The following is a 26,518-nucleotide window of genomic DNA, read 5'->3' as shown; positions in this document are numbered from 1 at the left end:
CTGGACCACCCTCTGTCCGATTTGCTTTGATTTGCCCCCTCCCCTTGAACAGAGGAGTTGCACTCGATGGCCTTAGAGGTGTTTTCCTACTTCATGACATCTATGATAGGACAGCGATGTAAATGGGAGGTCTGGGGGGTGTCTGGGACTCCAACCTGGGCCCCTGGATTGGCAGCTGAAATGGACTCCATTCTGCAGAAGCCCCCCCCCCGGAGGACAGATGCCGTCCCTCCCAGATGGGGGATTCTGGTCTCCCCCCCCCCCACTGCCATCCGCACCAAGGACTCTGTCAGGCCCCGGGGGCAGGAACACAAAGCCTGCTGGGTTTGGGCCCAGCCTTTGAGTATCACACAAAAAAACATTAGGGCTGGTCAGCTTTCTATCACACCACAAACGTCTTAAGAGGCCTGGGCTTCAGTGGCTCAGCGCTCGCTAGTTTTTGAAGCTAGAAGAGTCTCCTGCCGTCATGCAGGCCAGCAGAAAACAGCTGAAGGAATCAAGAGTCCCCGGGGCTGCTGGGCTGCTATTCACCTCTCCCATGAGTGGGACCAAAACGTGGCTTGCTGGCAAAAGACGAGAGAAGAGACGTTTTTGGATCCAAACCAGGAGCCGGGCAGAAACAGGCGAGTCCAAGAGATGTGCTCGCCGTCCTTCAGGAGATCTTGTGCCTAGGTAAAAGGCTCTCGACCAGGTAGGTGCACGGACCCAAGAGGAGCAGCAAACTTTGGGGCGGTTCCTTGCTTGGACAGATCAAATCTGCTCTCACTCCCCGTTGCCTCAAGACCCCCTAAATTGTGCTTCAACTCAACGGTGCCCCACAGAAACGCCATGTTGTTCCTAAGCCCCCCACCCCTTTTCTCACACAGCCAGGAGCACACGTGCATACAGAGACACAGAGCAAGAGCCGGAGTGTTGGGTCTAGAATCTTTTATTTCAGTTTTGGGTCAAAGAAGACCCAGCAGCAAAAATAGGGCAGGCGATAACACAGTGTGTAAACTACGAATGCAGACAGAGAAGGGGCTGGTTGGGTGAGGGTCCTCCGTGGTTCTATGGGAGCACTGAGGCGAGGAGGCAGGAACGGCCGGAGGCTATGGCTTCTCTCTCTCTCTCTGTCCCTCTCCCTTCTCGTGGCCTGAGGTCCAGAGGTGACGGCAAAGCTATTCCCTGTTGGAACAGAACAAAATCATGATGTGTGAAATGGAGCTGTCCTAGATGAAACAATCCGTGGAACTCACTGCCACAAGATGGTTTTGAGAGGGGACTGGATGGATTCATGGAAACTAGAGCCATCATCCGCTGTGAGTCAGGGGGACTACTCGCCTCACTTCTGGGATCATGAGATGTATCTCATCAGGGGAAATAGGATAACACTTTTCAAAGATTTGAAAGGTTATCATACGGAGGAGGTGCAGGATCTGTTCTCGATCCTCCCAGAGTGCAGGACACGCAACCTGGGGCTCAAGGTATAGGAAGCCGGATATAGGCTGAATATCAAGAAGAACTTCCTAACTGTTAGAGCAGTACAACAATGGAACTCATGACCTCGGGAGGTGGTGAGCCCTCCAACCCTGGAAGAAATCAAGAGAAAATGGGACCACCCTCTGTCTGGTCTGCTTTGATCTGTATTCCTGCACCAAGCAGGGGGGCAGACTGGATGGCCTTAGAGGCCCCTTCCAACATCACTTTTCTATGACAGAAAACAAGAGGCAGAAGACGCAGGGGGTCTTCCCACTGGATGGCCAGCTGGGTGAACAAAATGTGGGACATTTGGAAGGCCAGTTTGGGTCTGATTCTTCTTACGTTCTGAAACAGAGGCGTCTGTAGCTTCACCAAAGTCTTCAGAGCACAGTACTCTCAATGGCCCCAATCCCACCCACCCCTGCCATCTCCTAGAGCAGTCTGCTATGGCTTTGCCAGGATTGCACCGCTAGGGTCAGGCGATGGGTCTGGAACCCTCTCCCACTGATGACAGGATGCTTGCTTCTCCCTCCTCCCCCCCAAAAAAACCCCTGGGTCCCGCTCCCCTGCTTACACTTCATTGTTGCTCTTGTACTCGCGCAGCGCCTGCTCCGCCACCAACTCCATGAACTTGGGGTCGTCCAGCGGGATATCTCCCGGCACCGTCATGGTCAGTGGGTCCGAGTCAAAGATCTGGACGGTGACCTGAGTGTCAGAGGGTTTCGCCTGGTCCCCGGGACTGGCAGGTTTGGAAATGACCTTGGAAGAAAAGAGGAAAAGGGAAAGTCAGTGGCTCTCAGCCCCCACGGCAGTTCAGGAAAACAGTCGCACCACGAAAGGAAGAAAGGGCGGCCTCCCTTGCATCCAGACGGGACAGCAGGGGCGAGGGCGAGGGCGTTTGTCTGTTTTGAACGACCATTCCTAGGATGCACCCCCACCCCCCCGACAGCTATCAAGGGGCTCCGCCTGTCGCCTCCCCCTCTTCTGATGGCGTACCCGGCCTTCTTTGGGGCATGCTGCAAATCCCGGAACCATCCTTGCAATCAACATCCATGACTGGAAAAGTTACTCTTTTTTTTTCGACCACAGCTTCCATCCCCCAGACCGCACAGCCAACAGTCACAAACCAACCCATCTTCCTTTTATCACATGATTATATGTGTACTTATCAAAGTAAGGAGGAATGCCCAAGCGTACGGTTGTTGAGAAGGTCTTGCTACCTGGAGACCGGCTGACTCTGGCTCTGAGAGTCGGTAAGTCTAAAAAAATGTTACTTCAGCAGGCTCTGATCAAGATGTCTTCCAAAGGCATATTCAGCTTGGGGATTCCATGCAAACTGGCCTAATAACCTTTCCTCTATGCCAAGAAATGCAAGATGTCTATAAACATATAACGTTAGCAAACTAAACACAGCAGGACGCGAAGAATTTCACAGATGAGGAGCTTGACCAAGGAAGAAACGTTCAAGCAAAGACAAGCAAAGACCAAGAAGCCATGAAACACATAACATTCCAGAAAGCCAGAATGCTTTCATGGATTGAGGAACAAAAGGAGTCACAGAATGAGAAAGCAGAAGAACAGACTGATGCCGCTGTTTGTTCAACGTGAAATAAACGGGAAGAGATTGGCAAGAAGGAGAAGCAAAGGGCCCGGAAGGCTGGTCTGGATCAAGGACCACATTCTTGTGGCTGCAGCCAAAGTCAGCAGAGGCGTGCTGAGGTCCAAAGCCCAGCAAGAAGGGAATGCAAGAGCACTGAGCATTTTCCCGAAGATGTTCCTTCTGCACATCTGGAGCTGCCTCCACCATTTACGACCCCCTCCCAGCCCCGTGGTCTAAGATCCTGCTTTTAACGGAAAATCCTGGAGGACTCAAGCTAACGTGCGAACAAAGGGCAGAGATTCCTCCCTGACGTTGGCTCTGGAAGACCAAGCAAAGGGGCAGGCAGTGCCCCCCCCAAGTGTACAAAGTGGGGACCCACCGTGGCGACCTGCAGAAGTTTGTCGCTGTTCCGAGTGGCGTTGGCGAGTCGGGACACCCAACCAAACTGCTGGTTCAGCTGGTCCAAGAGGGCGGTGGTGTTGAACATCTCGTCCTGGAACGCCTTGAGGAGGTCGTCGTACTTCCGGGTGAACCGTTCGGCGATTCGCATGGCGTCTTCGAAGCGTTCGCGCAGCTGGCTCTGCTCGGGATCCGTCTGGGAGCAATCTGTGTGGGATTCAGGGCGAACAGAGGAGGAAGAGAGGAGGGACAGAAGAGAGCCCGTCATGTTGCAGGAGACGGCAACCCCTCCAGGTCAACAGAAAGATCAAGTTGGCCTCTACAGCTGGCCTCACGTCTGGTCCACATGGGCATGCAGACACCAAACCTTTTAACCCAAGAGAGCCTTTGAGCCTCCCAAGCAGAGCTGTGACTAAGGGAGGGTGAGCGGGACTTTGACATCACAGACTTAATGGTTGGAAGGGGGCCTCTAAAGCCATCGAGCCCAACCTCCTGCTCAAGGCAGGGATCGAAATCAAAACAGGTCTGACAGACGGTGGTCCCATTTTCTCTTGAACTCCATCCCTCCAGCCTTGGAGGGCTCACCACCTCCCCCCCTTGGGGTCATGGGTTCCGTTGTCGTACTGCTCTAACAGTTAGGACGTTTTCCCTGATATACAAAAAAAATCCAGCTTCCTCTAACTTGAGCCCATGATGACGTGTCCTTCCTTCTGTACAACAGCTCCTAAAAAGGCGTGAACCTCTTTGCTGGGATTTGCTCCTTTCCCTCCCCCCAGGTGACCATCTCCCCACAACCCAAACTCAACCCATCGGGCAGCGGCGCCTTGGGTGACAAAACAGGTAAAACATGGGGCTGCTCCACAGGGGGGAAAAAAAGGCTGTCCACCCTCAGCCAAGAGGAATCCCAGAAAGGAGGGACTGCAGCTGCCAGTCAGAGCAGACGACACGAGAGGGAGGCCAAACTCCACAGAAGTGAAGAGAGAAAAAGGAAGCAAAGCGAAGCGAAAGTGGTGCGGCACCTTTGACATTAAACCCATGGGGACACCCACCCTAAGAAAGGTATGGGGCTTAAAGGGAGCGTGATGCTTCCATTTTTGCCTCTTAAGAGAACTCTGTACCAGCAAGCATCACAAAGGTCCCCCTTCCTCTTCTTCTGTTTTCCAAGATCCAGAAAGCAGGAAACCTAAACTCTGCTTTTTCCCATTTCTAGAGTCTCCAACTAGAAGCAGCTCTCATCATAGAAGCAAAGTGTGCTGCTTATATTCCACCCCAGGGCACTTAAAGAACTTGCTGGGCTGTTTACAAGTGAGTTATGCACGCTACACATTGCACACACACACACATCCTCCCCAGCAAGTCGGGTACTTAATTTACCGACCTTGGAAGGATGGAAGGCTGAGCCCACCTCGAGCTGGCGACCTGGGGTTGAGCCTGGGTTGTGAGCAGTCTTGGCTGCAGGACAGCAGTTTAACCGCTGTGCCACAAGGCTCCATCAGGTCACAAGCTCCATTTCTATTCTGCTTCTGGCCACAAGAGCGGAGGGAATCTGGGGCCTGCCTCCGCCTGCCCAAAAGGATTTCTTCCAAGGGCTCTTCATGACCTAAAGGTGCCGAGGCCACCACCGTCTCCACCACCACCCTGCCGTGGACGGGGGGGGCGATGGTCCCCTTTCCGAGCCCCCAACTCACCGACATCCAAGATGGCCCGGCATTTCTCACACTTCTCCTTCATTCGCAGGCAGCCGGCCGAGTTGCGCCGGATCTCACGGCACACCATGCGGTTGTCGTTTGGACTGGGAGTCCCTGCCCGGGGGGAGAAACAGGAAGAAGGTCACCAGGCGTGCCCACCCCAGTGGGGCCTCCCCATGGCTTCAGCTTAAAGCACCACTTGGAGTAAAGCTCAGAGGGACCCCAGAAAGCCCCGGCGGCTAGCCAGAGGGACACCGCGGGCTTGGCCCACCCACGGTTAGGCACCTTCCTCTACTTCAGGGTAACCCAATATGGAAAGCCACCACGATGTACCCCGGGGGCGTTTCTGCATGCCACAGCCCCCTTCCTGGGACCTTCTAGCCCCCAAGTCCTCTGAAAAAGAGCAACTTCCCCCCCATACCCTTTTCCCTTCAAAAATCCTTTTCTCACAATTTTGCCACATCCCATTGAGGGCTGCCCCACATCCTCCCTTTTTTCTTTCCTTGTGCCTTCTAGGAGCCCGGGGGGGGGGAGACAGTTTTGGTTGCCCATAACCCCCCAAAACATTTTTGAAAATTTTGGCCACCGGGTCAGGCCCCCTTTTTAAGTTACACTCATTTTTCAGATAACTAAGACCCACTGTGGCAGGTTTTTAAATGCATAACCGCAACAGTTTTAAATAAATGTATTAAACCGATACAAATCAGCCTAATGTATTCGCGAAGGCTTTCATGGCCTGGATCTAATGGTTGTTGTGGGTTTTTCGGACTCTTTGGCCGTGGTCTGAAAGTTGTTCTTCCTAACATTTTGCCAGTCTCTGTGGCCATTGGCATCTTCAGAGGACAGGAGTTGGAACTCTGTACTCTGGACCTGTTCCGACTCCAGTCCTCTGAAGAGTGCCAGCCACAGAGATTGGCGAAATGTTAGGAAGAACAACCTTCAAAACACGGCCAAAGAGCCTGAAAAACCCACAACCACCACAAATCAGCCTCTTTGGCCAGGCTTCCACCTTCTGCCAGGACCCTGGCTGAGAGGGCCCACCCCTGCCAGATCCCTCAGACTCGTGGAGTGGAGATGATGCCTGTGAAGTGAGGTGGGGGTTTTCATCTCCTCTCTCAAAGCTGAGTTTGGCACCCCACCCCATGACTTGCTGACCAGAGATTCCACGCTCTTCCTAGGTTACCCCGAAGCAGAGTGGGTTTGCCATTCCATTAGCGGGCAGAGCCACCGGCTCCTGTCATCCTCTCCTTCCCCTCCCCATCATCCCACCCTTCCCTTTTCCTATCAATCTGCAGAATGGCCAAGTGACCTCCAAACCAGCCTCTGAGTCCCCTGGAGGCATGAAATCCACCCGGCAGGGCTGTGATTAACCCACCTGCTGCTTGCCAGGACAGCAGCCATTCCTGGACCACCACCGACATGAGAGGAGGCTCAGCCGGCACCATGGCCAACGGCTGCTCCGCTGCTCATGCATGGCAGACATCCCAAAGCATGACCCAGGTTACGGGACCAGAGCTGAGAAGCCTTGCTTGCCTGGACTACAACACCCAATGGCCACGCGGCTGCCTGGGAAATTCTGGGCATGGCAGTCCATTCTGCAAACGGAGCGGCCTGTCCATGCTTTGCACAGGAGCATCAAGCGAGCACAACCCTGTCCTCCAAAGAGGTGGGTGCAAAAGTGTCACATTCACTCCCTCCTCCCTGTGGCACCACGGAAGGGGGGGCAGTGGTCGCCTCTGCAGGCCCCGGAAGTTGCCCCCCCGACACACACACACACATAAAAGGGAGGGAGGGGAGTATCCTGGAGATAATGATGTCACAGGTTGCCTCTGTGCTAGACCGAGTCATTCTGTAGGGATGAAAGCATGACTCTGGAGGGATAAACCCATCCATCCTGGCATATAGGGAGAGAAGGGAGTGCCTTCCACCCATCTGCAAGGCGGGAGGCCGTTGAAGGATGCTCGGCCATCCAGGTAGGCTCAGCAGCCGAGGACTCCCCTCCCCCCTCCTCCCGGCTCACCTGTTGGGAGTCTTCCCAGGAAAGGCCCGGTACTCCCGTCCAGCCACTGGCCGTCCCTCTCCATGGCTCTCTGCGCTCCCTCAAAGAGGCGCTGGGTCATCTCGTAGAACGGCTGGAAGAAGTGGTGGAAATCCTGGTGCACGTGGTGGTACGGGCTCGGGTAGAAGGGGTAGGGGGACGCGCTCCGGGCGATACGGGTGCCGGCGTACGGGATGCGGATGCTGCGGACGGGGTCCTGGAAACCCCCAAAGGGTGGGCGGAAGAAGGGAGACAACTGCCCGTAGGCCCGGCTGCTTTCCTGGAAGAGTTGGTCCACCCCGTCCTCCACCAGGCTGTAGCGCTCCTCCAGGTCGTCCAGCCGCCGGCCCTGCTCTTCGTCCGCGTCCATCAGGGTGTCGATCCGCTCTCCGTTGACCCAGACGGAGACGGGGGATGAGTGGTTCAAGAACTCCTCCAGCTGAAGAAAAGGGGAGCAAGCCGGCAAAAGGTTAGGACGGAACGGCCCAAGGCTTGGGGGGATGGGTAAAATGGGGCTCCTTGTCCGTGAAGAAGAACATGAAAACGGAACCTTACGAGCGAACGGTGCCCAGCAACGAGTTCCTCTCCTGGAGGCAACAGAGTTACTTTTCAGAAAGCGATGCAAGGAGTAGCACTAACGGAACAGCCACATTTTTCCAGTTACTTTCTAGTGTTACATTTCGACAGCCGTTCTTTTTCTTTTTATGCCGTTTCTTCTCGGTTCTCACAGGGTTTTTTTTAAATAAAAGAATATCCCCCCCCCCCCCAGAGAGGGTCATCGCACCTGCTCCTCCTAGGCCTTCAGCTGCCACAAGAGCCACCCCCCCCCGCAAAAAGCTCCCCTTCAAGCCGCCAGCTGTTCCTGACCGCCGGTCTTTAAAGGGTGGGACGATGCTCTGCTGAACAGGCAGGAAAGCTGCTGCACAGAGACCAATTCCCAGGTAAGAGGGGGAAAGCGTGGATCGGCTCATTGCGGTCTCGGTAGGGAAATGGCCAGTTTCATGAGAATCCCATTCTTGCCCTCACCGCATCTTGGGAGGGGGAAAAAAGCACCAAACTCACCCTCACGCAGACACGCCCCCACCGTCCAGGGTTTGGCTAGCTCACCTGTCTGCCGACCAGCCCGGCCCCACTGTGGCATGTCCGGGTGTAGAATCTCATGCACGTCTGCTTCAGGCAAGGCTTGCAGTCTTCCCAAAGGGCCAGCATGGTCTCATTGCAGACCTCCTTCTCGCTCAGCTGTTTCTCCACCTCCTTTGCAAGCATGAGGGCCTCCTGGGGACGAAACCTACCCGTTAGCTCTCCTTCCAAACAAAGCCCTGCCTCTCACCGAGGAGGCAGAGGCTGGAGTCGGGGATACGCAGCTGCAAGAAGGCCTTAAGATCTTGAGATCAATGGGTAGGATCCTGTTTCCAGAGCTTGGGAACATGGTTCCCTTGAAGCAGAGTTGGTGGTGGCCAACAGGTTTCCTCCCAGGACGTATAACCAGGTTCAAGATCACAGTCAGGAAATCTGTTTCTGAAAGGAGTGCTCCCTCGAGCAGTAAAAAGGTGTAAGTATGAAAACACTTCCAAAGGGAACACATCTGATGAAGGAAGAGCAGGGAAAGAGGCTGTTCTCTAACTGCAGGAAACTGCCCTCAGTTTCGAGGCCCCCAATGTAGAGGACAAAAGGAAGATCCACTAGGAAAAGCAGTTTCTAAAGCAGCAGAAACTACACAAAAGGGAGGGAAGTTGGCAGAAGCCAACTCCCCCCCCCCCAAGTCACATCTGAGTGCACGAACCGAGGAGGAAGCCATATTGTAAAAAGAGCTGGGAACGAATACAGAAGGATTTTGGAAAATATCCTGACCAGTTAATCAAGAGATGTGTTTTATATAAAGAAACCTTTATGGACCTAAAACAATAACCCAGAAAAAGCTGGGCTTAACGAGTTAGCGAAAGCAGATTAGATCCTGTAATTCTTTGAGCTGCAGTAGAAGCGAGCCTTCCCCCATCCCTCAGCCTTGATCAGGCTGGAGAAGAAAGAGAAGGAGAAAGAGGGAGGAGGGGAGAAAGTCCTTTGGTGAATGAACTGTTTTAGTCAAAGGCAAAGACCCGCTCCCATGAGATAGTCTAATCTAGTGAATGGTCTAATTACAATGCTGATGGAGAAAGCTAGAATCAGAAAATAGAACTTTTGAACTTTGCAACTTAAGAAGAGTCTTAGATTGTGTAACATCACCGAATCGGAGGCACCTTTGTTTCCACTGGCACTGCGGTGGAGGGGACCCTCCTCTCCTGTAGTCCAGAACAGCTTTGATTGAAGGGCCTACCCCTAATTACTGAGGCTGGAGAGAAAGCTTGAACTGCTAATGTTAGTTGCCTCAAGGCATGGTCTGTTATTTTAAACACACATTGATTTGACTGGTGGCTGCCAGAACATTTTAGGGAGAGAGAAGTGCTAATCTCTGTTTTGGATGGGCAATGTAAACAGTGTTGCTTGAATGTAAAGTAAGGCAACAGCAACACCTGCTATGAAAAAAACCAAACAGCATTTTTTAAAAACTTGAAAAATGGCAGCGAAGGTAGGAAAAGAAGAAGAAGAAAACTCAAGAGGCTCACCTGTGCAAAAACAAAGTCTGAAATTATTGGAGCAAGAAACACTTAACGATTGATTGACAACAGAGCATGCAAAATATGTTATCCACAGGATTACAGCAGATATAAGGAGGAATGGCTCAGCTATCTGAACAAACCAAAGATTTAAAATCACAAATGACTGATATTAAACTCCAAATTATAGAAAATAAAAAAGAAATAGCCAAAATAGAAAAAGCCTTTTTAAAAAAACAGGAAAAAATGGAGATTATGAATGCAGAGCTGGTAGTGATACATTATGAAAGAAAACAAGATGAAATCAAGCTGCTAAAGATACAAGTGGAACGAGCCAACCTCATACTTAAGATTCCAGAATCTTCCAGAACAAAAAGGTGAAGAAATAGTGCAATAGGTAACTAATTCTTTTTGCCCCACTTATGGAGATGTGTTATGAGTGACAGAGTGTGACAGAGTGTGTGGGGCTTCCAGAAAGACCAGCACCCCAGACCTGAGGAGAAGATGGAGAAATTGCAAGGAAAGACAGGATGGCGAGCCTGATACAAGTCTGCAAAGAATTGCAAGGGTTTTGAGATCAGTAAGGAACCGCAGATGTGGAAAGAACATTCTAAATGTGGACTTGTTTGTGCAGATAGAAAAAAAGGAAGAAGGCAGGCCATGACCAGCTGTCTAGACAAGAAAGAGGAAGCAGGCCAGCTGAAGCCCAGTCTGATGGAACAAGCTGTACACGTGAAAGGAAGCGTTCCTGCATGGCAACAGGCTGTCTCTGCCCAGGAAACCAGAGTCTGACCCCCTGCTTGCCCACAAGGGAGTTCTATGCCTATCAGAAGGAGGACCCAGGAAGAGACAGGTGGGCTTCGACTGCGCTGCAAGAATTGCTCCCATTGCTCTTACCGAAAGACTGATCACCCTCCAGAGAAGGGTCTTTTGGATAAGTGTCTTGAGTGAATGGGAAGGATGAATGAGAGGCCTCTTGGTGCCTTTTGTCTTATATCCTATGTCTTAGGTCTCATCAATAAATGTGACATGAATAGCGCTTAACCCAAAATTATTGAATGTATGGTCTGCTTGTCACTAGTTGGCTGGGCGCTCTCTCTCTCTCTCTCTCCTCTCATGGTCCCTCTCCCCAGGATATAAAGAAAAAAACAACCCATTTGGGTAACAGAAGAGACCAGAAGAAGTCAGCAAAATATAGATACAGCACAAAGAATTAATACAGCATATACCAGGAATAATAAACTCCCCAGAGAAATTCATGTTAAATTCACGAGAAGGGTATTTTGAGAAAAAGTTCTAAGAAATAGGCAAGATAAGGGATCCACTATAAAAGGAAAAGAAATTAAGATTTTGAAACATATCCCGTGGCAAATAAAACAGAAAATGAGACAATATTTCCTGAGAACACAGGAACACATAGGGGTGCTACTTTTGCTTTGGGTTTTAGTCTGAACTTTAAAGGCTTCCCTCCCCTACTTTACACCTTGGATGTAACATTCAGACTAAACCACAGAACGGATTCAATCCTCCTGCAAACTTGGGGCCGGTCCGGTGCTGTTTCACTGGGAAACGCAGTGACCACGCTGGGGAGGAACTGGACCTCAGGTCGGCAGGGGTCCTGGAGGGGAATTTTGCCTCAGCACCCCAGCTGAAGGAGAGACCAACCAACCGACCTCCTTCTGCTTCTTGGTGTCCTCCAGGCTGTTCAAGATCTCCCGGTGGTCGTTGCTGGTCTGCTCCATCAGCGCCTTCATTTGCCGGACGCCGTTGATGGCGTTCTCCAGCTCCGAGTCAATGAACTTGCTTCCCGTCTCCGACAGCTCTGAGGAGGGGAGAGGTGGGGTGAGTTCCCTCAGCAGGACAAAAGCCCCACACCGCGGCACAAATCCCTTCTTAAGGAGCATCCTCATCAAGGACCAACAGGGAGTTTCTGAAGAAGAGCCTCCTCAACAACAACCGGGAAGCGTCTTTACAGAAAAGTTCAACCGTTTAGGCCTGAGGAGGGTCGGCTGTTGCCTTCTGGGCTACGGGGAGCTACTTGAGCCCAATCGGGGGGGGGGGGGGGAAACAGGCTTCAAGGCAAACTTGGGTTATAATCAAATGCAACACACATCTCTTTTATAGAAGTGTCCCCCTTCGGAAGGGGGGTCGGAAGACCAGATGGGCAGGGTATAAATTAAATAAATAAAATAAAATAAAATAAATTTCTGGTGCCTTCTCAACCATTGGATTACAAATCCCATTCTCCCACAGCCCAGAAGTTGTGGAAAAAGGGCGTTGTAGTCTTAACACATTGGGAATGCCCTAGGTGGGGGGGGGAGACACTCCAACAGGCCAACCGTGATCTCCTCTGCAAGGTGCGGGTCCTTCTGGAGCCCGAGCACGTCCCATGTTCACAAAAAGGGAATCTCTGTAGACTCAGGGAGCCCCAAGATTTGCAGAAGTACTAAAACTACGTATTTTAAAAAGCACCTTTAATTAAAAAAACCCTTCAGGGGGAGGGTCTCTCAGAGGATCGCTGTGTGTGTTCTGTTCTATTAAGCGGGTTCTGTCCCGTACAGCCACCCTAACTGAGCTTTCAAAGTAAGTGAGATGTTTAAGGGGTGGTTTTACCCGTTCTACTCCCCCAGTGAATTTCTGTGGCCACGTTGGGATTTGAACAGAGTCCTAGCACATCATTCTATCCGCTACATACACCACACTGGGATTCCCCCCCCCCTCAAAGAAAAATAATGATTAACTGAGGATGGGTGCTCCTCCTTGCACCCACCCCAAGATCCCAGGTGAAGGGCTGGAAAACCTCCTCTTGAGCAGTTATTAATGGGGTCATATAGGGCTCTGCAGCTGATGCCCAGGAGCCAGTGTCAGAGAGAGAATGTCAGTCCTGGGTTCAAGACCTCGCTCGGCTGCAGAAGCCCATGGGGGGCAGATGGCAAGGGTAAAACCCTCCTTGAACATCACACGGACTTCAGCAGAGTCACCCTAAGTTTGGAAGCAGCCTGGTGGCGCAGAAGTAAAAAGAGCACCAGGAAAGGGGCCGCGTGGAGAAGGGGCCGCTGCTCAGGCTCTGCTCCCAGTAAGAACAGGCATGGATCGACCCAATGGACCCGCAGCCTGGCGCAGGCCAAGCAAGGTCGATCCCAGCGTGGCTGCTCCCTGGCATCCTCTGCACGCCCCCCCCCCCCTTTCTTGGCTGCAAGCAGAACTCAATGAATGTCGCATTTTCAACAGAAAGCCTGGAAGCCTCTCATCCAAGCCCTGATCTATTTTAATTGCTGGTCAGGAACAAGCGGGACGTTATTATGAGTTGTGCAGCCATTTAGGAACTAAGAAAGTGGGTCCAGGAGAAGGTGACCAGCCCTTGTCGAGGGCAGAGGGGGCCCCCCCTTGCCCACAGCTGCTGGCCCCTGTGCTTCGTGCCGCACGCCCGTGGTCAGGAAGGAAGGGCGAGGGAACGAGAAAGTGAAAACCTCTCTCTCTCTCTCTCTCTCTTTCTCTCTCTCTGTGTGTAGGAAAAAGACTGCAACTAAAGCTGCCATCAACACGCCAAAAAAAGACACAATTGTCTCTCACGGCTGGCGCAAAAGCGCCAGGTGGCTCTCGGCCAACATTCATCTGACTGGCACCCCTCCCAAGCCATTTCCAAGGAGGCTGAGAGGGAAAAGAGAGAGGTTGTGCCCAAACACTCCACACCTCTCTCTCACACACACACACATGCACACAAGGGACAACTTAGCAAAGGGGACACAAAGGAGAGGCCCTGGAAAGAAAGAACGGGAACAGGCCCCTTGAGAGGTGTTCCGCTTGGCCACCTTTGAAGGCGAAGGGCACGTGGGCCGTTCAACGCCTCTGTCGCTCCGCCCAAACGGTTTTGGGAGAAGCCAACAACGCCCCCCTCTGAGCCGAGAAAAGGAACTTTTTGGGAGCAGAACTACGAGAAGCCTCTAGACGTGTGGCGGGTGTGGGATGCACGCTAGAAAAAACAGAGCTCTCCGTAGGCAGGCATCCGAGCCTAGGCAGAGGTGGGATTCAGCAGGTTCTCACCTATTCTATAGAACCGCTTCCTAAATGTACTATTGGTTCTTAGAACCGTTTGTTGGCCTGAGATGAATGAAGGAGGAGGGGCCAGGTGACCAGCGATGAGCGAGGGGGAGGGGGCACAATTAACTGCCTCCCTTCCCACTCCACACTGAGCCATATGAGGTGGGATATGGGTGAGAGAGATAAAGCCCAGGAAAGAGCAGAGGTATCACTGGTGGAAAGAGGGGGGAGGATGAGTCCTTGATGTCACTGGAGGCGGGGGGGTGATTGACAAGGCATGAGGGCAGGACACAGAGAGAAAAAGTTTTGGGGTGAGACTGCTTCAGTCAAACAAACAACCGTCCTCGTTTTACTATGATTTTTTCCAAGTTAAAGGTACCACATAAGACTGTTGCTCTGCCTAGAAACAGTTTTTTTTAAATCCCAGAGAATATCCAATGCATGAACCAGTGTCAGTCTCACTGATCCACGCAAGCAAGGTATGCAATAGAAAAGTCACTCACACCACAAAGAGATGAAACCTCCAAGCCTCATTTAGAATAACAAAGAACTCTTCATCCTGCCCCAAAACTGACAATTTCGGGAGACAAATGGCACACAGAGATGGCCCACTCTGTTAGAAGGAGGAAGACAGCTATCAGTATTTTAACACTAGTAAGACTTACTATTCTTGAAGGCCATATATCCAGGGCCAAGAAAGGAAAACACATAAACATATCAATAGATAAGGGGAATTGAATCTCTTCTCTCCAGACATTCAGACGCATCTTGACCACAGGTCAACATGGGGGGGGGGGGGACCGGAGGGACTCCGAGGGGGAGGGACCATCATGAGAAGGCAGCATTCTCCAGAAAAGACATACATGAGAGCATACTAATCAAGCATTTGTTGATATTGGCTGTTGTGGGTTTTTCAGGCTCTTTGGCAGTGTTCTGGACCGATTGAGGTGGTGGAGTTGAGGTGGAGTGGCAACAGATTGAAAAGAGACCATACCTTCCAAGCCAGAAGGAAGCGGGGGGGGGGGGGGGAGAAGAACTCCTCAACGGGTGTGCAAAGGCAGCCACCAGGTAACAACAACAGTCATTTCAGGAGCAGGAAAGGGGATGGAAGCAATTTTTACTGGTGAGCTATAGGGTGAAACAGGAGGTAAAGGGAAGGAGAGATGTGTCAGTTCTCTGTCAAACCTGGTCATAAGCACCCACTGTGAGGTGTGTGTTTGTTTGTGTGTGTGTGTTTGGCACATGCCCATGGTGAGGTTAACAGCAGCGGCATGCCCAAACAGATACACTTATCCAGATATGTTAATCATGTGAGAAGTAGTTGTGATGATAGGCAGTAGGGAGACCACTGTAGAAGAAACTCTCATCGGATCCCACTGTCCTGGGCATTTATTTATTTATTTATTTATTTATTTATTTGTTTGTTTGTTTGTTTATTTATTTGTTTATTTATTTGCCATTCAGGCATAGAACCTGTTGTTAATTTATTTGAATCCCACCACTGAGCCTAGGTGTCTCCTCCGCCACTTTGTGCTTGGAACCGTCCGATCCGGCAGAGAAAGCGAGGGAAGGAGAGATGCTCCCCGAGGAGAATTCTGCCTCAGCAGGATTTCTTTGTCCCTCTTTGGGGCCACGGGCTCTCGCGCTCTGCTGGCTGAGATGTTCTGTAAATGCTGAAACTCCCAAAAGCCGTCTTTCCTAGCTGAGATCCCACATTGCCGTGAATTTCAATCAGGCCCAGAAAGAGAAGGATCCCTCCTTCTGCTGGTCCTGTCCTTTCTCGAATCAACCCCCCCCCCCGCTGCCGCCATTTCCCCGAACCCTCCTGACTGGCATTACAAACACTTCCGCCTCTGGAAGCGCTAAGCTGCCCCCCTTGGCCACTGCCCCCCCCCTCCTACCAGCAAGAACTGCCAGCCTCCGTCCTGCACGCTTGCCTCTTGCATAATCGGGCCACACGAGCAAAACACCGAGGTCTGACGAAGCAGAATTAATCCCCCCCTCCTCCCGTCAACAAGCCACAAGCTGCCTGTGAGTCACTGTGCGGGGAAGTGACTTCACGGTCCAGGCGGCTGCTTCAGAAACGGTGCCTCGTTGGACAAAACGGGGGCTGGGGCTGTTTTGAGGCTGAGGGTCTGGGGAGGTGCTGTGCTTTTGGCCTAAGTGGGCATCCTGCAGCTGGGCATCAATTACGGGCACAGGAATAAACTCCTCCTTTTTTTTTTTTCCCTGTGCCTCACCTCATTCTCTCCAGTTTCCATGCCCAGGAATAAGGCCGTATGGGGAAAAAAAACGCACCTGGTTGCTGGCACATTCAGAGTTTCCTAGCAAAGGTTTTCCAGATTCTTTGCCCAAACCCTCAAAAAGGACACCGCCTTCTCCTGAAGGCCCAAGAATCCCAAATCTGGTACCCATGCAATAAAAACAAACAGGACTGAGACCGCTGAAGCTTGGCAAAGTGCAGTTTTTTGCACGGTACGTCTCAGAATCCCCCCTTTGGGAACAGAGAAAGTAACTTCACTGCGACCTCTGCTAAGAGCCCACCACCTCCACCTCCACCTTCCCTCCCACATACACACGCACACACACACACACACACTTACGTTGCAGCTCCTCAGCAGGGACAAGACAGTGGCCCCCATCCCCAAAAAAGAAGAGTCCCAGCAGCAGCAGCAGAAAAGGAGGGGTCATTTTCTCAGGAGAAAGAATCCAAGGTTCCTGCAGAAACAGAAAGACAGGAGAGACACAATAATTCGCTGTCGAAGGAGAGCAGCCTTTTGGATTTCATGTGAGAAGGAATTGGGGAAGGAGACACCCAGTGTGTTTATCCCCCGTTTTCACTGCTAAAAACCTGAACCCATCTGCTTGACGGAAAAACGAGAATCCAGGCAAGACCTTGTAATGGCAGTGCTGAGCCTATGGAACCCTTTGCCACTTGAGTTCTCTTCCCGATTGTAAGTTTTGCGTTGTGCCTGACCGTCTGGAATACTATTTGTTACGGTGGCGTCTGCTTTCGAGTTTTCAAGGCTGCTTTATCATCCCATTTACTTTGCAGTGTGGTTTTTTTTTGGGGGGGGGGTGTCTTGTTACATCAGTTTTTCTCAAGCGTTTGTCCTCCTGAGGTCTGGGGCTTCAGCTCTCCCAAGCTGGCCAGACTATATAAAAGCTGCATGACAAGCTCAAGGAAATCAGCAGGAGGGCCAAAGATTAAGAATCGCCGCTCCTTCTCGGTTGCATTTGGCTTCCACCGAAACCACGCCGGACATGCACGAACGTGCCTTTGGGGCAGCCGCGCCAGATGCCTTGGCTCTGAAGTCACCGCCACGGTACCTGGGGCTGCCGTGAGAGTCGAACAATGCAACGTGCTTCTTCCCACGTGGGCACCCAAGGTTTTCTTCACCCAAGGAGGAAACACCTCCTCCCTGCCCAAACTAAAGAAGCTGCAGTTGCTTCTACCATCTATCTGCAGAAAACTCCTTTTCCTGCAGCATCTCCCTGGGTTCCCCCTACCTTCAGACTGGAAGAATAACGGTCTCTGAAAGAAGACACCGCTTGAAACAGCATCCTCCTGCCTCCCTGCTCAAACCAACATTTAAGGAAACCCGTATCCGCCAGAAAGCTCCATCCTGAGTCAAAAGCAGCTTTTCCCCCTGCTCTATAAATTAAAATAAATAAACCAGTGCTCAGGTTCAAATGAATTTGGGCAGGAGAGAGGGGTGAGCTCACAGTCCGGTTTCTGCCCTTCAGACTCCCCGCCTGGCGCTCCTCGGATCGCGGCCGCCCCAGCCAACACCCACGGAGGAGTCTAGCCATTCAAGCAAACAGGGAACCCAGGGGGTCAGAAGAAAGCTGAGCGCAAACCCAAACCGTTTTGCTCTTTTCAGCAAAAGGGGCACAACATTTTGCATCGGCTGAAGCAGCGGTTCAGGCCGAAAGGCACCCCTGTGGTCTGTAGAAGTGGCCGTGGTTTATGTGGCTTCCCACTCCCTTGGAGACCCAGGACCGCCCAAAAGAAGCCGGCCAGCTAGCTGGCAAAATCCACAAGGCCAGGAGGAGAACAAGATGCTCCGAGTCCGGCCTGTTCTTTTGGAGTACCGCACAGAAGGCTGCTACAGATAACAGTCTTGGCTGCCTTTCCTCGCCCCCATTGCCAGCCGGCCTGGATTCCACAAGGCTGAGGGACTGGGGGGGGGGGGCGTGGGAAAAAAAAATCTGCTTTCCGATTACTCGGCTCCTGTGCCCATTTCGGGAAGAGTTGCGTAACAGCCGCCTCTTCCATTCAAGGCCTGCAGAAAGACACGCCGTTCTCAGAGTGGAAGGGGGGGGGGTGTCATGCGTGAGCAAGGGGAAATCATCCCAGTAGGTTCTGCACCCTCTGAGACAGCAGGCGGCATTTGGAGGGGGGGTGCAAGGGCTCAGCCTGCCCCCCCGATGGCAGGACCACCGTACCTTCATCACACTGGACATCATCAGGACATTCCTGCAAGACCCACGGAGAGCTGGGGACTCATCCAGAGCACGGCAGTTTGCAGGAAAACCCGGACTGCATAGGGCACGCAAAGAGCAACGATGCAGATGAGCACGGACGGACAATCGGAAGGATGAAAAATATCGCTGCTGCACCAAAGCGAGTGCAAACTCTCTCTAGAAACAAGCAGTGAACCTACTGCTCTTTGGGTCCACCCTGGCAGGGGGCAGCTGGCAGGACCGCGTCCATCCATTCACTGCCTTCTATTGCCTTCTGTGAAGGTGTGTGGAGATGATGGCCCCCAGTGTCATGGACACATCTCTCAACCGAAGAGAGAAAAGCTGAGGTGCATCCTGCGACGCCTTCACGGCACACTTTCCTTTCCTTTCCTCTTTCTTTCTTTCTTTTTGGGAATAAGCATTCGTGGATTGGAGTGAAATGCGATGCAGAAAAATATACAACACCACCCTTATTTTCTACATCTTGTTTCACTCTGAAATGTACAAGCACATGCAACGTGCACACCAGAACAAATATGTTACTTTTTGGACTACATTTCTCAAAATCCCCCCCACCTAAGTGAAACCCCGCCCTCCACCCTTGTGCCGCAACCAGAAGAAGAGGACAGGACTGTATTAGAATCAATGTAGATGGTTGTACATGAAAAAAATGAAGCATCCCCTGAAAATAAGCCCTAATGGGTTTTTTGGAGCAAAAATTAACATAAGACCTTGTCTTTTTTTGGGGGGGGGAACACAGCAATTCATTCTATGTTCCAGTCAGTCAACCACCTCTGCCTAATGGCACACGAGAAAAAACAAGACTCTGAAAGGCGAGGACAGCGAGCAAACCAGCGGTTTTTGATGTGGCCGCCACAGGCTGCTGCACATGCTCCAAGAAACGTCCACCTACTCGTCCCCTTCCAGACCATTTCCTACGCTAGGCCATATTTCAAACCATTGCAACAATATTAGTACAGTACTTATAAATCCTGCTGCTTTCTCTGAGACAAACGGTCCAAGGTGCAGCCTTGTTGTGGGTTGCTACCAAGTCAGACGTGACTTTACGGCACGTAAAACAGCCGGCGGTGTCAACCTGCAGCAGAACAAGACACCGCTGTGTTTAGGACAACCACCTTTATCACAGTGTGAGCTCTTGCAGTTTATAGTCCATGCTGTCGTGAATCTGTTATTGTCTGCAACGCGGCTCTTTTCAGGAAAAGTACCTTTAAATCTGTTCAACGGGTTATTTAATCAAGCAAAGCTGCAGCTCTGTGCAAGATTTCCAAAGAGCAAACCCCACTGGGCGGGGTATAAATCAAATAAATAAATAAAAAATAAAAAAGTGTGCTGTAAAAGTCCCGGCCGTACCAATAATGACAGACCCATCACACTGTGGCATGAACTCCACCTTTTTTGGATTCTGGAAGCCAAGCAGAGATAATGCTGGTTAACAGACGGGAAATTCTCAGGGAACACCAGGAATCTCCCCGGTTATGGTGAGGAAAGAATCGTGTCGGAAATGCTGGGAGAGCCCTGGATGCTGCCAGTCAGAGTTGACCCTATGAGACGAGATGGAGCAAAGTTCTCACTTGGTAGAAGAGCAGCTTGCAAAGATTCCTGAGCGGGGGGGGGGGGAGAGACGGGGGACTGGCCTTCCTCTTCCCTTCAGAATAAAGGACTCCATGACAGATACCAGAATACCAGAACCAGGGGACATCCATTCCAGTTGAGTGATGGGAGAAACTATTTCTTGACCCAATGGGTTGTAAATCTGTGGAACTCCTTGCCACAAGATGTGGTTATGGCATCTCGCCTAGAGGCCTTTCAAAGGGGATTGGACAGATTCCTGAAGGACAAGCCATGATGGGGATGGATCATCATCAGGTTTCAAAGGAAGGGACCTCCAAAGGCCAGATGCAGGGGAAGAGGGGGGATCAGGAGACAGGGATATCGTGGTCTCATGTGCTCTCAAAGGCATCTGGTGGGGCCACAGGGAGATACAGGAAGCTGGACTAAGAGGGGCCCTTGGCCTGATCCAGCACAGGGCTCTTCTTAGGTTCTTATGACAGAAGAAGAAGAAGAAGAAGAAGAAGAAGAAGAAGAAGAAGAAGAAGAAGAAGAAGAAGAAGAAGAAGAAGAAGAAGAACCCAATGCACAATGTTCAGAAGAGCCTCCTGGGGATGGAGGGGAAGGTTCCTGACTCATTTATCACCAGCACCATCAGGGACAGGCAAGGTCCCCAGCAACACAGCAGTCTTACCGAGGAGAACATCAAAGCAGCCACTCACGGGGGGGGGGGAGGAAGAAGGGAGGGGGGCACGGGGGGGGGGTCCATCAACAAAGCCTCCTTGCTCGAGTGCCAGGATTATCGGACTGCCTCGTGCTGGAATATAGCCTTGGGAAAAATGTGTTTCCTTTTAAGTCCCTGCAGCAACTCTAAGAAGGGGAAACAATTTAAATCCTTGACCTACACAGAGCTCTGCAGCGTGGGAAAGTCAAGCCGACTGCCCCACTTTCAACAGCAGAGCCCCCCCCCACACACACACACACTTTCTAAGGCATAAGGAGCCAGGTTCACCTGTGGCCCCTCTGGCTGAAAGATCTCAGGTAGCAGGTCAACAGGAAAAGACACACAGAGAGATAGGTGGCCGTTCCAAAGGCAGGAGAACCCCATCCAAGGCCTAAACAAGGTACAGTATTGGCACTACCGCGGTGGCCATGTGTAAAATGGGATGGGGCTCCTGTGCCTTAAATAGCTGCAGGAAGAGGGAATTCCAGCAGAGCCTGAGGGGCTTACCCGGCGGCCAGTGGCCATTCCTGGCATTCCTTCTTCCCCAAGGCTCACAATGGTACCGGAACCAAACTTTCACCTGGAGATTTGCTTTGATTTAGCTGCCAAGCCCCCTCTGTTTTTGCATTGTTCGTTTATTCCCTTCCAGCCTTTCTCCCTCACCATACCCAAAGCCGCTCAAGAATTAAACACACATGGTTTAAAAATGCAGTAAATTAAACATTTTTAATACTGGTCTTTGTTACCATTTCAATATGCTGTAATATTTGTTTAATTCTTTTTTTAAATATTTGTGTACTTCCTGTTTTTAGCTTTTAAATACTGTTTTAATGAGGTAAGCTTCCTTGGGTCCTTTTGGGGAGAAAGGCAGGATAGAAATATTTTAAATAAAATAAATATTAATAAATACCAGCAGCACTATACGATGAATCGGCGGAATGCCGGTGCACAAGACAAGCACCCCGCGTTGTGCATTGTGCATTGCACCAGTCCACCCGCTGCACCTCCAGCCCCCCTGCCACCTCTCCGTGTGTCTCTCGAAGGGAGGGGGAGGGGAAGCCTGTCAAACACAGAGAAAGGAACCCACCTAGGGAGTTTGTGACCCAGGCAGCTGGTGCTGAAGGGCGGGCCTGTCCTCTGATCCTGGAGGAAATTCACGGACAGCCCCTCGCTCCATGAATCCCCTTTCAAAGGCAAGACAATGACTGCATCTTGTGGCACTGAGTTCCACAGTTTAACTATGTACCATGGGAAGAGAAACTCTTTCCCTGGTCCTGATTCGCCCACCCGCTTCTCTCTGCTGATGGCTCTAATGCTGATTAAAAGGGGAGGAAGGGAAACGCCCTTCCAGTTTCTCTCCATCATGCAGGATTCTGTCGGTCTGCTCTGAGCAGCACGGCCGGGTTCGTCTCTCTCCTACCGCTGGCCGGCCCCCTGACTCTGGAGCCCTCAGGATCCCAGCAAAGCAGTGTAAGCCCCTTTAGAGCCCATAAGGGGCCCTTGAGTCTTGGGGGGCCTCAGTCGTCCCCCCCCTCGGGGTTCAGGCCATTCCCAAGAACCCAGGCTGGCTCTGCTTTGCCCACAGCAGCGGGCACGTGCCTTGGGCCAGTCGGTGCAGGGGTGCCTAGGGCAGGTGACTTGGCACCCTTCAGAAAAATCGCCCCCCCCCCGGGAACGGCTCCAGCCACAGAGAAGAGCTGGAGGCGGTTTGGTGCTGCTCTTTTCTGGAGCCGAAGGCAGAGAAAGCCAAGGCAGCTGGCAGGGAGCCCCAGGGAAGGTTAGGAGACAAAGAGGCAGGGACCGGTGGAAGGGGACCAGCCCCGGCTGGAGATAAGGCGCCAGACGGGGAAGAAAAGGAGGAGGGAACGGGGGGGGGGGGGCGTGCAATTATTTCTGTTTCTGCCAAACTCTCACCCTGTGCCAACTCTGAGACGGCCGGCCTGAGCGCCCTCACCACCACCACCGCCCCCCCCCTTCCCACTCAGCCATGCCCTTCCAATCGAGACGCACGGAGACGCCGCTGGAAAAAGTCTGGTGCCACCCGGCGCCCTTGCAAGTCACGGAGTGCCTGCCAAGTTGGGGACAGTTACTTTCTGGACTACAAAACCTGGGAGGGAAGTCTGAGAATTGTAGGCCAAAAAAAAAGAGGTACCTCTTTTCGGAGCCCCGCACAGACTTCAGTTCCTTGCAAGGACCCCTTCCTTCCAGGGAGCTTCCGAAAGGGGTCTGGGAGCAAGCCAGGTTCTCGGTCCAGGAAGCCAAATGCCTCCCCCACCACCACCGCTGCCAGCGCCCCCCCCTTTCCCTACAGGGACCCCACATCACCAACCCTCTCTGAGTGACTCGGCCATCATCTCCTTCTCTGCCCCCCCCCCATTTCTAAAATGAGAATGTTATTCACGGCTCTTTGACTGAAAAGCCTTCCTGGCAACCCGCCATCGTCAGGCCCTGGTTTCTCAGCGAGTCTCTCCGCATATGCTCAGAGGCACTCTTCGCCAGAGGTCCCAGAGAGCTGATTCCTCAGGAGGTGTGGCAAAGGAGCATCTGCCTCTCCCCAGCCCCCCCCCCCGCTTGCCTCTGCAGCTTCCGCTGCTGACAGGTGTTCGCTGCCGGTCGCCAGGTGACACCCTCTTTCTCCGCAACCCGCGGGGGAACCTGCTGGGGCTGAACCGGGCCCTTCCTTCGCACCTGCCAGGGCAGCAACGTCAGGAAAGCCTTTGGCCATCAGGGCAAGCATCACCTTCCAGGCAGCACCCTCGCCACCCAGAAGGCGACCCACGGGTGTTCCCCGGCTAAATTGTAGGCTGGCTGCTTTCCGGGGGAAAGCGTCTACCAAACCTTGTTACTCTCCAGCAGCCCAAAACGTCATGTTTCTAAAGAAGCAGGCAAGTTTCTAGCTCTCAGGCATACAGAAGGGAGAAGCCTGCAGGGCCCATTGGCAGCCGATGCAGGCAGAAGGGAGACGAGGCCGAGACGGAAAAGGTTTAAGAGCCTTTGAGGACAAGAGCTCGTTGCTGCAGCTTCCGAAGAAAGGGGACCCCACACACGCCCCAGAGTGCCCGCGTGTGCGCTGGCTTCTTTGGTGCATGGGTATGCGCGCACATGTAAGGCCGCAAGGCCAGCCCACGTCTCCGCTCTGCAGCCCCAGCCGGCCACTGGCTGGCACCTTTCCCTTGGGGTCCTTTGAACTCTCAAGCAGAGCTATCTGGTGCCCGAGAACAAAAGCAGTGATTAACGGTGACCGGAGCGTTCCTCCATCTCAGGGACACCTCGCCCTGGCGCGGGGGGGGGGGGTAAAGATCTAGAACAATTGCCAGGCTCGGCGGATGCTGCGGCGCAGAGAAAGGGCCAAGCATCCGGGATGGCCCAGCAAAAGGAACAGAAAGGGTTTTTTTAAAAAGTAGCCTGCCGTGCATGGGAGCCCCCCCACCCCGGAAGCCCTACAAGCTGCCACCGCCACCCCTCACCTCCCCACGCCCGTCCCCAAGAGGGAAACTGGCCCGAGCGGCTTGTGATGAGTCACCTTCTGCTTGGCAATCACAAGGGGACCCAGGACTGCCTCCTTTAAAAATAGTATTAATTAAAAAAACCACAACCTCAGCAGTCCCGTTTGCAGAGAGGACGCGACACGGATCACCGTGCGGATTCTCCAAGGATTACTGGAAAAGGGGGGGGGGAGGCATGGAAGGTGCCGGTCCCGTGACCAGCCGGAAGCAAGAAGAGGCGAGCCATGGGGGTCGCCCGTTCGTTCTCTCCCCACCCCCCCAGGTCTGGGGGTGTCGTGGACACGGCGGAGTTTGAAGCTTTATCCCAGGCTCCCTCCTCCTCCTCCTCCTCCTCCTCCTCCTCCTCCTCTGTAGCAGCCCTGTGCCCATTTGTAGACTGTAAGCTCCTTGGGGCAGAAACCTATCTTCCTGCCGCAGCAGCATCTCCTGGAAAGCCTCAGGCAGGCAGCCGGTGATAGGGGGAGTCGGGAATGTTAGAAAAACCAGTAGGGAAAAAGCAGGCCTGGAGCCACCCAGTGGAGCAGCAGGAAGCCCGGGAGGCACAAGGCCCCTTCTGAAGCCTCCCTGTCTGCGGACCCAGGTCGGGTCAGGAACACCCTGTCCTAGCCTTCCAAAGGGTGATTCGCACCCGAGTCACTTCATCCGACCCTCTTCGGCCCTGATCTCCAGCTTCGGTGAAACCTGGTGGGCCACCCTGAGGTCCCACACAGGGAACCAAACCTGGAGGGGGGGGGAACCACGCTTTGCCCTGAGCCTGGAGTGAAATGGGGAGGGGAGCAGCTGAGAAGCAGGAGAAGGCCAGGATCCTGCCCACTAGGAACCAGCACCTTCCCACTGCAGGCCAGAGTGGTGGAGGAGGGAGACGGTGGGATTGCTGAGCCCCACATTCTCGTCCCCACCGAGGCCCAACGGTCGCCAGGGCCTTTGTTCCCACGCTTGAGCCCCAGAGTGGCCGACTCTGCAGGGCTGTTGTGAGGGAGGCACGGTCAGTGCCCTGTATTGTACAGCCTGCCCACCGAGGAAAAGAAACACAGCTGATGAAAGGTGATCTGCAGAAAAGAAATGCACAAAACTGTTCCGGAGCTGCAATGAAGGCAGAATTACTGGTGTGTGTGGGGGGCAACTTAGAGGGGGCTCAATGGAGAAGGGCTCGGATAAACGGCCACCTCGCCCAAGGGCTGTCCACGTCCAGGGCAGGTGCTTCTCCCAGCGCAGGGGGTGCTCGCAGCTCTTCCATGGCTTGAGAAGGCACAGAAGGGCAGGTTTCACCCCCAGGATGGGGTGGCGTGTGTCACCCCCCCCGTATAAAAATAAGAAGAAATGAAAGGGTTCAACTTCCAAAAAGAGGAAAGGGCAGCCCTCCTCTGTACAAGGTCTGGCCTGGCACAGCCGGAGGGCCCCCCCCGGACCCCATGCCCAAGAAAGGGGGGGGCGCACAGTGGCAGCAGGTCCTTGGTGGGACTGTCCTGCCCCCCCCGCCCCTCAAGAAAAGGAGTCTCCCCGAGAGGAGGTGGGAGAGGAGGGGGCTGGCCCCTGGGGGAAGGACCCCCCCAGGACCCCTGACTCCCAAAGGCTCCCCGACGGCTCCCCCGTCCGAGAGATCTACCCCCCCCCCCGGCGACCCCGGCCGGACGTCCCCTGGAATCCCTGCGGCGCCTGGGCGCGTTCTCACGTGTATTCGCCCCCCCCCCGCTCCGTCCCAGCCTCGGCTGACCCTCCCCTCCCCCCCCCCCGCCCGCTGCGCGATGGCCGGCCCTTCTCCCGGCGAGGGGCGCAAGACACGGGGCTGCCGAGAGATGGGGCGCTGCCCGCCTCGTGGGAATCCTAAGGAGTCGCCACTCACACGTGACGCCTGGCGCCCGCGAGGATGAGGACGCTCTCCTCTCCTCCCCCCCCCCCCGCCCCCGCCGCCGCCATCCCAATGCAAAGCAAACGGCAGATGATGGAGGAAACGCCACCAGGTGGGGACCCTCCGGACCAAGGGGGGGGCGGCGGCATGCATCCCCGCTTTGCAGCCGCAGACCTTTGGTGCACGTGTGAACGACGCCCTGCTAGGGAGAGGGGAGGGGAGGCCCCCCCGCTGTCTTTAAAAACGAGGGGCGTCCTCTCCCCCTCCCCGTTGCCTCCTGTGCACTTATTACAGCCCCTTCCCCCCCCCAAAGAACACCCCCCCGGGGAAGAGCAGGTACCCCCACCCTGCCTTCTGGGGGAACAAGAGAAGCGGAGCGGGCGGGGGGTCCTTGCGAGATGCGAGGGGGGGCTTGGCCGCCCTCCCGTCTCCCCCCTTTCCCAAAAGGGCCGCATCCTGCCCTCTTTGGCCTCCCCACCTTGCCTCGGCTGGGCTCGGCTCCGCGTCCTCCTCCTCCTCCTCGGGCAGGCGATCCGTGGCGCAGCGGATGCGGAGTCCCTTTTTTTATAGGGCAGCCCCTCCCCC

The 26,518-nt window shown here is 53.5% G+C and overlaps 1 protein-coding gene across 3 annotated transcripts; it reads right to left on the bottom strand.

Annotated features, from left to right (window-relative positions):
* Positions 1 to 912: 912 nt before the first annotated feature.
* CLU (clusterin) lies at positions 913 to 26,518 on the bottom strand. Of its 3 annotated transcripts, none has more exons than XM_072985932.2 (9): positions 26,412 to 26,518; positions 16,422 to 16,536; positions 11,451 to 11,599; positions 8,291 to 8,458; positions 7,166 to 7,622; positions 5,146 to 5,259; positions 3,438 to 3,664; positions 2,033 to 2,217; positions 913 to 1,164 (listed from the first exon to the last, which is right to left on the bottom strand). In XM_072985932.2, exons 2-9 carry the CDS (start codon positions 16,507 to 16,509, stop codon positions 1,158 to 1,160), a joined length of 1,395 nt encoding a protein of 464 aa, XP_072842033.2. In that variant the 5' UTR covers positions 16,510 to 16,536; positions 26,412 to 26,518; the 3' UTR covers positions 913 to 1,157. The 3 variants fall into 3 exon arrangements, with proteins under 3 accessions (XP_072842033.2, XP_078237420.1, XP_078237415.1); XM_078381294.1 differs by lacking the exon at positions 26,412 to 26,518 and adding an exon at positions 18,268 to 18,300; XM_078381289.1 differs by lacking the exon at positions 26,412 to 26,518 and adding an exon at positions 17,545 to 17,646.

This window comes from Pogona vitticeps, chromosome 1 (assembly GCF_051106095.1).
Source record: "Pogona vitticeps strain Pit_001003342236 chromosome 1, PviZW2.1, whole genome shotgun sequence".
NCBI lineage: Eukaryota > Metazoa > Chordata > Lepidosauria > Squamata > Agamidae > Pogona > Pogona vitticeps.
The sequence above is the reverse complement of the archived record's forward strand: the minus strand, read 5'-3'. Positions and strand labels throughout refer to the sequence as shown.